Source organism: Thamnophis elegans, chromosome 3, assembly GCF_009769535.1.
Source record: "Thamnophis elegans isolate rThaEle1 chromosome 3, rThaEle1.pri, whole genome shotgun sequence".
Taxonomy (NCBI): Eukaryota; Metazoa; Chordata; class Lepidosauria; order Squamata; family Colubridae; genus Thamnophis; species Thamnophis elegans.
The window spans coordinates 6,108,548-6,117,589 of NC_045543.1; the positions used below are offsets into that span (position 1 = coordinate 6,108,548).

The 9,042-nt window shown below is 41.2% G+C and overlaps 1 protein-coding gene across 1 annotated transcript; it reads left to right on the forward strand.

The window, feature by feature from the left end:
* The first annotated feature begins 380 nt into the window (after positions 1-380).
* Positions 381-6,578, forward strand: C3H2orf50 (chromosome 3 C2orf50 homolog). The gene is made up of 3 exons (XM_032212739.1): positions 381-649; positions 2,311-2,350; positions 6,170-6,578. The coding sequence occupies exons 1-3, from the start codon at positions 381-383 to the stop codon at positions 6,359-6,361; spliced, it is 501 nt and encodes a 166-aa protein (XP_032068630.1). The 3' UTR covers positions 6,362-6,578.
* The last annotated feature ends 2,464 nt before the right edge of the window (positions 6,579-9,042 follow it).

Genomic DNA, 9,042 nt, shown 5'->3' on the forward strand with positions numbered 1-9,042 from the left:
TTCGACGAAGTCTCATTCGTCATCTTCAGGCTACTTCAGGCTTGGTGCTTCCAGGAGCAAATTGCTAATATATATATACAGTTAGCCAGTCACTGTTTCATAGCTTTTTAAAAAACTCACTGAAACTTCCTTCAAGTCCCTTTGCAATAGCGAACTGTCGAAAAATAAATTGCTGGGTCCTCTCGCGAGTGTGCTCCGAAACCACTTAGGAAACCTCAGAATTAATCATGAATGTTCCTTGCTCATTTAACATTCACGTCAAAACGTTGGGCGAGAAATTGCTGAATTGGTGAGCCTACTGCATTCTGGCTAACGCTCTCCCACCCTTTTTTTTCCCTGGGATAATCCCATTTTATATATTATAAACACAGTTTATAACGATGGGAAGCGAAACAAATGGACTCAGAAGCAGCCCATCCACAGGGTGTCTGTTACCGGCAACCAGCTCTGCTGGAGAGTTAGCCTCATATTCTTCGCTTTCATTGAGCAGCACGTCTGGAGGAAGCCCACTTGTGACCTCCCAGGATTTCCGAAAGACCTCAAGCAACATCTGTGGGGAAGAGAAAGAAGCTCTCAAGAGGGACCAGGTGCAACAAGACAAGATCTGGAGGGAGGTTGTAGAGGCTGAGAAGAAGGCAACCAAATATTGGTGAGTAACCAATCGGGCTTAAAAGCTTCGATATGTCTGTTCAATAGCTGCCAATTGGTCTCCAGACGCAATTCAAGGTGTTGGTTATCACCTTTAAAGCCCTACATGGCTTAGGACCAGCCTATCTGCGAGACCTAGGTGTGTGGCAGTAGATAGGAGCCTATCTACTGCCACACACCTCCCAGCGGCCGATAAGATCCCACAGGGTGGGCCTCCTTCGGATGCCGTCAGCTGGACAGTGTCGGCTGGCGGGCCCCCGGAGGAGAGCCTTCTCTGTGGCTGCTCCGACCCTGTGGAATCAGCTACCCCCAGAGGTCCGGACCTTGCCCACTCTCATGGCCTTCAAGAAAGCTGTTAAAATCTGGCTATTCCGGCAGGCCTGGGGCTGTTGACCTTAGTGTTAAGATCCAGCCCTGATTAGAAATGTATGCGTGTTGGGAATTTTTAAATTATTCTTTTATTTCGCTTTTCTTTTTTCTTTCTTTGTAAGCCGCCCGGAGTCCTCTGGGATTGGGCGGCCTAGAAATTTAATAAACAAACAAACAAACAAACAAACAAACAAATAAATAAATATATATATATAAATAAATAATGCCATGTGCTGATCTGCGTAATACTAGCCTTGCCTGTGGTTTTTTTTACAGAATAAAAGCAATGTCAACTTAGAAATAAAAAGAAGAGTTAAAAAAAGGGATAGTTAAAAAGAAAGAGAAGAGATAGAAAATGAGAGGGGGGGGGAGACAAGGCAGTAGTTACACAATGAAACAAACAAACTGTTAAAAAAGTTATGATTGCTTACCAAGCACATCTAAATTACATTAAAGTAACCAAAATATCTTTACAAACCCCAAGGAAAAATGGGCCATTTTTGCTCATTTTGGGGGGGTCCCACCCCTCCAGGAACATCAAATTGCATGCATAGCCTTTAGAAGACTTATAGAGTACTCCTGGGGATTGGGGAGGAGGGCAAATTAAGCCAAAAAATGGCCCATTTTTCACTCATTTCTGCCTTCCCCAGCCCCCAGGAGCTCTCTGAAAGCCTTCTACAAGCTCTGCTTGGTGAAGGGGGGGGGGGTTCGGGAGGCAAAAAAATGCTGTATTCAGTGTATAAGATGCACCCAGATTTTCAGCGTCTTTTTTGAGGGAAAAGGGTGCGTCTTATACTCTGAAAAATACGGTAATACATCACATGCACACAAAAAAGCCACATCAAATAAAAATATAACAAATATAAAACAAATCTGTAATTACAAATATATTCCAAGTTCATCAGAATATATATACACACATAAATATAGATATGTACTTATACATTCATTAAATATGGGTGTTGTGGTTATAATGAGTTAATTAAAATTTGTGATCACAAGAACTAGAATAAATGAATAGCAACATAAATTAAATAAAGGTATGATTCACCTTATTCAAATCCCGTACTAGTTAAGAATTTGAGATTCTCTATCTATCTATCTATCTATCTATCTATCTATCTATCTATCTATCTATCTATCTATCTATTTATCTATCTATCTATCTATCTGGACTAGAATCAGCTCTAACATTGTGCATTTATTTTAAGCCTTCAAATATTTACTTAAATTTTCATTTGTTTGATACAATTATACTCACAATCTTAAAAGATATTATCGTTTACATTGAAGGTACCAGAACTGGAGTTTCCTACAGGACTATGACCCACTGGTAAGTTAAAATCCAAACATGCACGTTAAAAGTATACTGACATGTTTAAAACAGATTTTTGTTTTCATATTTTCATATCATATATTCATCCTGGATGAACATAGTCATAATTCAAAATAGACAAGGATGAACAGGTGATGATGCTTTACACTGGGTGGGTTCCTATATCATGTTAGACAAGTGGTGGGTTTCAAAAATTGTTTGAACCTACTCTGTGGGTGTGGCCTCCTTTGTGGGAGTGGCTTGCTGCCCATGTGACCGGATGGGAGTGGCTTGCTGCCCATGTGACCGGATATGAAGATGCCAATGACACTTGTCAGAACCACCTTAAATTACCTCCCACACAGCACTGGCATGCATAAGAATAGGATGTAAACTTGTTTTTTAAAAGGCATCTTTGGTTTGCGTTAAAACAACTTCAACACACGCAATGTTCTGATTGCACCACAAACGCAGTAGTCATCCTTACCTTTCACAGAGGCACTGAGTTTTATAAATAGGAGCATGATAGTGTAGAATAATCATATCCAAGGACCAGTGGTGGGTTTCAAAAAAATTTGGAACCTCTTCTGTAGGTGTGGCCTGCTTTCCGGGTCCACTGGTGGAACCTCCTCTAACCGGTTCGGTAGATTTGACGAACTGGTTCTACCGAATAGGTGCGAACTGGTAGGAACCCACCTCTGTGTTAGACAGTGGCTAACTTTTATCCCGGAGCAGATAAAATCAAGCTGGAATAGCTTGATTCACAAAAGCAGCTTATGCTCTTATCCAGTGAAGGCTCAGTACAAAATGTGGCGGGTTGGCGAGCCATTTTCTGAATTGGGAAAGGTGTAAAGAAAATCCCCCTGAATATTGTTCATGGATAGTTCAACTTCTCCTTCAAACGTAGCCTTCAGTGAATAATAGAAAAAGATTGCCGTTGTTTCTGTTTTGCATAGCTCTATCACTATGATCCATTGTCTTCTAAAGGTAGGCAAAAATGAAGAGGGATGCCCATTGATCAATGGTCAACTTCATTGCCCTTCTGCAACCCCTTCTCCTTTTTTATATAAGCCTGTCTAGGATTTGGAAAGTGGCATTCTCTCTCTTTTTTTTTTCAAAACAAACACAACACATAAAATCTTCCTTTTTTACATACTGTAGAAAGTGTATCAGTTTCAAAAGACTTTCGTGCATGACTCTTCCACAGTCATCAAGCATAATTCATATTAACTGAAGTATTTTAACTCAGATATTTATACATATTACCATCATTATACCTCCATTTGACTACAATTGTTTAATTGTATCCCTCCTTCCTTCCCTCCTTCCTTCCCTCCTTTCTTTTCTCCTTCTCTCCTTCCTTTCCCCCTTCCTTTCCTCCTTCCTTCCCCCCTTCCTTCTCTCCTACATTCCCTCCTTCCTTCCCTCCTTTCTTCTCTCCTTCTCTCCTTCCTTCCCTCCTTCCCTCCTTTCTTCTCTCCTTCCCTCCCTCCTTCCTTCCCTCCTTGCTTCCCTCCCTCCTTCCTACCCCCCTTTCTTCTCTTTCTTCTCTCCTTCCTTCCTTCCTCCTCTCCTTTCCCTTCTCTCCTTCCCCTTCCTCCCCTTTACCCTTCCCCTCTTCTTCCCATTCCTCCCCTCTTTCCTACTCTTACATTCCCTCCCATTCTTCCTCTGCCTGGGAAGTGGCATTCTCAGAGAGTAAAAAAAAAAAAAAGGGATGGTAGCCATTACCAGGACAAGGAAGCTCCGCCCCTTTTTAAGGTTGCCATGACATACTTTTGAATGGGCTTTGATCATCATCTTCACTTTTTTTTAATCACCTCTGGGATTAGAAGGAAAAAAAAATCCAGAGTGGAAAGCCCTTATTTTTTCCTGAATAAAAATAAGCAAGATAACTTATTAGCTCTGGAGATGGGAGGGAAAAGAACACACACACACCAGAGGTGGGTTCCTACCAGTTCGCACCTATTCGGTAGAACCGGTTCGTCAAATCTACCGAACCGGTTAGAAGAGGTTCCACCAGTGGACCCGGAAAGCAGGCCACACCTACAGAAGAGCTTCCAAACTTTTTTGAAACCCACCACTGGTGGGTGTGTAATGTCCCGCAGTTATCTACGCATTAATAATGATCTAGTAATATTTCCTTATACATTTTAGGGACCTTTCCTTACATAATTGGTGTTTTCTTTCATACTTTTGGATTTCTAATTTCTGTTTCCATTAGTTGGCAATTGCTAAAACCAATCCCACGTGAAAAAGTATTCAAAGCCTTCTTGATTTTAATTGTCAATTTATTTATTCCTGCACATTGTAATATTTATTCATTTACATACCTCTGTTTTTCCACTGTTGTGCAAACACAATTCCAGCAGCTGTTAACATGTGTAAAATTAAATATATATTATACTCCCTTTCAAATAGCCAACAAAATATTTCTGGTTTTAATTCCATATCTTGCTTTACGATTGCTTCTAACCACTAACTTCTGAATAGCTACTTGGACCGACCTAAGTACTAATTCATAATTTCATATCCGGTCACATGGGCGGCAAGCCACTCCCATCCAGTCACATGGGCAGCAAGCCACTCCCATCCGGTCACATGGGTGGCAAGCCACTCCCACAAAGGAGGCCACACCCACAGAGTAGGTTCCAACAATTTTTGAAACCCACCACACACACACACACACACACACACTTAATATCTCAGTCAATTTACATCAGGAAAAGTGGAAACAAAACCCAAGGACTTAAAAAACTTAAAGTTGGAGAAGCAAGAAAAATATTTCTCTGGAGACTGTGGGAATGAAATCATTAACCTTGACTTCAAAGAGAGAGAAAAGGGCATTACAGTAATGCTCCTGACATTTGAATGATGCTGCAGAACAGCATTTTTCTAAAGAAAATCAGGCATTTTATAGCTTAGGAAAAAAATCCGTAGGGTGGAGAGAACATCCCGATCTCAGCAAGATGTTGGTGATAACTGGAAAGTATTTTGGAGCTGAATTGTTCTGATCAGACAGTAAACTTACGGTGGGAGAGGCTCTTGAAATCTTAAACAGTTTTACAAAGTTAGAATGGTTCCGCTTTGAAACCAAGAATATGTCCTCTATTCACTGCCAATGATTACTTGTCATCTTTTTTGATGTCTACACATTAAGCCTACTTTTATAGGAACATTTTACATCTCAGAGCAATATCTCATTTGGTTTTCTGTTGGATTGAGAGATTGTCTGTGCATCTTATCTGCTTCTGACCAAATGACCTGTGTTTTAAGACAGCAGTGGTTACTAAATAACCACGCGTTAATAGTATTTCGAAAGTATTTTAGAGTATGAAAAATTGAATGCTTTGGATGACGCTGTACAGATGAATAAATAAAATGCATTGCATTAGAGTTGAGTGAGCTGTGTTTTAAAATATTGCTAAATGTCCTTTAAAAGGCCCGTACATTATTGTCTTATTTTTATTGCAGTGATTAATCTTGTATTGCAAAGTTTTTTAATTAACTGGAAAAGCAGTTTGCTTATAGCCGCAGAATTTTTCATGCAAGATAAAATTGACTTTGGGTCATTATCATGAAATAATTATCATAAAACAAGGTAATTTCCAGAATGATTGTAGCAAATGTAGAACTATCTGTGTGTTTTTGTTACGAGAGCTAAATCCTGGAGTTATCAAAACTTTGGTCTGCTCCAGTAAAAAAAACTTCTAATGTTATTGTGTTTATTCTTGAAATCTTTCCTAATTCCTAATGGAATTGATTATGTGCAATGTGACAATAGAAGCATTTCCTATTAAATTTTTATCCAGATAAATAACTGAATTATATTTTTAGGGCAAGAAAAAAGTGCCTGCCCAGCTCCCTGAATATATATCAATATTTTCGGACAAAATTCCCAATACCACCAACCGCGTTATTGGCAGCAGAATGAACACTGATCTTGGCAAAAGGCTGATAAAAATGGACTATTTCCTCAATTATGGAAGAAGAAAAACAAAAACCGACCGAGAACTCCAGCCTTCCTAGAACGAAACAGAAATGTGGGAAACAAGAGTTGTATTGTTTTTACAGAATTGTAAGAAGACATGTTGGCCTGTGAACAAAATACGTAGGATATATGTTTCTAATCTCATGAGTTAGGCTGAAGTCTGAGAATTGTACATAATCAGAGCTAGGATTAGAGGCCTTTGCTATGCTAGAAACTGGCCTTAGCCAGAATTTACTGATATGATAGTTACTCTAAAGCGTGACCCGACAAAAGCGCGAACGTCATAAGCGCACCGACAACCGCGATGTCAAAAGCACGCTGACAACAGCGCGCCGACCACAGCGCACCGACAGAAGCACGATTTAATTTAAAGTAAGGTTTACGGTTAGGTTTAGGGTTAGGTTTAGGGTTAGATTTAGGGTTAGGGTTAGGGTTAGGGTTAGGTTTAGGGTTAGGTTTGGGGTTAGGTTTAGGGTTAGGTTTAGGGTTAGGGTTAGGTTTAGGATTAGGTTTAGGGTTAGGTTTGGGGTTAGGTTTAGGGTTAGGTTTAGGGTTAGGTTTAGGGTTCCGTTACAGCGCGCTTCTGTCGGTGCGCTTTTGTCAGCGTGCTTTAGGGCTAATTAGTCGCTCATTTGTCGCGCGGTTTAGTCAGGCGCGCTTTTGTTGTGCGCGCATTTGTGGTGGAACCACTCTAAAGACAACCCTTAGGAACTAGGACCATAAAAGGAAATTCATAAATAAGGGCAGGGGGAGATAGAATTAGAGTAGTGGGAGATGTAATCAGGGCAGAGATAATGTATTCATTTTAGACACTTTGGATAGGTTATGACATTATTACTAAGCCAATGAAGGAGAGGTGGGAGGTAAATTTGTAACGGTACTAGGGAATATAAAGCAAATGTATTGATGATTTAGGGTGTGTACCCACCTGTGCATGGTTCACCCGCTTTGCAAAGTGAAAAATAAAAGCACCATTGTTTTAGCTTGGAAGTTTTGGTTGGTGATCGTTTATTTCCAAACTAGACGATGAATCCCACAGAAATCTTGCGGTTAAATAAGTGCTTATCTGCACTTTTTGAAATAGGATTAATGTCAAAAACGTTGTGCATTTACCCTTTCAGACTTAATTCTTCTGCAGACTGATCAGCGATGCTATTTAGAAAATTAAAGTTGATTGCAAAGTTTGCCATATTACAAAACAGATGTTGAGACTTTGGAAAAAGTGCAAAGAGAAACTAAGATGATTAAAGGCCTGGAGACCAAAGCATATGAAGAATGGTTACAGGATTTGGGATTGGCTAGTCTGGAGAAAAGAAGGGCTAGATATGATCGCTCTACATGGGGCTGCCCTTGAAGAGTGTTTGAAGACTCCAATTAGTCCAGAATGCAGCCGCGCGAGCGATTGTGGGTGCACCAAGGTACACCCACGTTACACCTATCCTCCGCGAGCTGCACTGGCTACCTATTAGTCTCCGAATCCGCTTCAAGGTGCTGGTCGCTACCTATAAAGCCCTACATGGCATCGGACCTGGGTACCTAAGAGACCGCCTCCTGCCGATTACCTCTCTCAGACCAATTAGATCGCACAGGTTGGGTCTCCTCCGGATTCCATCTGCCAGCCAATGTCGGCTGGCGACTCCCCGGGGGAGAGCCTTCTCTGTTGCAGCTCCGGCCCTCTGGAACGAGCTCCCTGTCGAGATCCGGACCCTTACTACCCTCCCGGCCTTCCGCAAAGCCACCAAGTCCTGGCTGTTCCAGCAGGCTGGGGGGGAGCTGAGAAGCATCTACCTCCACGGAAATTGTCAATGTTGGTTTTGTTTTTAATATGTTGTCTTTGTCTCATTCCCCCCTTTCCCTTGTCTTTTGTGAGCCGCCCGGAGTCCTCCGGGAGTGGGCGGCATACAAGACAGATAGATAGATAGATAGATGATAGATAGATAGATAGATAGATAGATAGATAGATAGATAGATAGATAGATAGCAATATTCCAGTATTTGAGAGGCTGCCACAAAGAGGAGGTCAACTTATTTTCCAAAGCACCCAGAGGGCAGGACAAGAAACAACGGATGGAAACTAATCAAGGAGAGAAGGAACCTGGAATTGAGGAGAAACTTCCTAACAGTGAGGACAATTTATCAGTGGAACAGAAGCTGCCTTCAGACATTAAAATCCCTGAAGGTTTTTTAAGAAGAGACTGGACAGCCACTTGTCTGAAATGGTATAGGGTCTCCTGCTTGAGCAGGGGGCTGGACTAGAAGACCTCTAAGGTCCTTCTATTCTAAGTTATACTGCAGGACACCAGGTGGCAGGCGATTTCTGGGCATACACCATAAGCACACCGGAAATAATAAAAAGGCTTCATTGCCGCAGATGGTGGTTTCAGGAAATGAAGCTGCTCTCGTAAGGAAAAGGCTGAGGGCTGCAGATAGATTTAAGTTAAGCTAATGATGCCAGGAAATTGGAACAAACTTTTTTAAAAAATAGCTCTCCATCCTCTCCAATTAAAGAAAGCACAATTTGGACTTGCAACTCAGACCAGAACCTGTCCTGGCACTTAAGTGTGAAAGGTTAAAAAAAAATGCCTATGGGCTACTACTGGTTACTTCAGCTTCAGCCAGAACAATCCACACCACACAATAAGTACAAACTCAAGCTAAACTGCTCCAAATTCGATGGCAGAAAATACGACTTCAGCAACAGAGTGGTCAATGCCTTGGA

What these genes read in the sequence shown, in the direction of transcription:
- C3H2orf50 (XM_032212739.1), top strand. Translation starts at nt 381, where the DNA reads ATGGGAAGCGAAACAAATGGACTCAGAAGCAGCCCATCCACAGGGTGT. An exon ending in AAGAAGGCAACCAAATATTG is followed by an intron (nt 650 to 2,310) that starts GTGAGTAACCAA and finishes TTTACATTGAAG; the next exon opens with GTACCAGAACTGGAGTTTCC. An exon ending in TACAGGACTATGACCCACTG is followed by an intron (nt 2,351 to 6,169) that starts GTAAGTTAAAAT and finishes TTATATTTTTAG; the next exon opens with GGCAAGAAAAAAGTGCCTGC.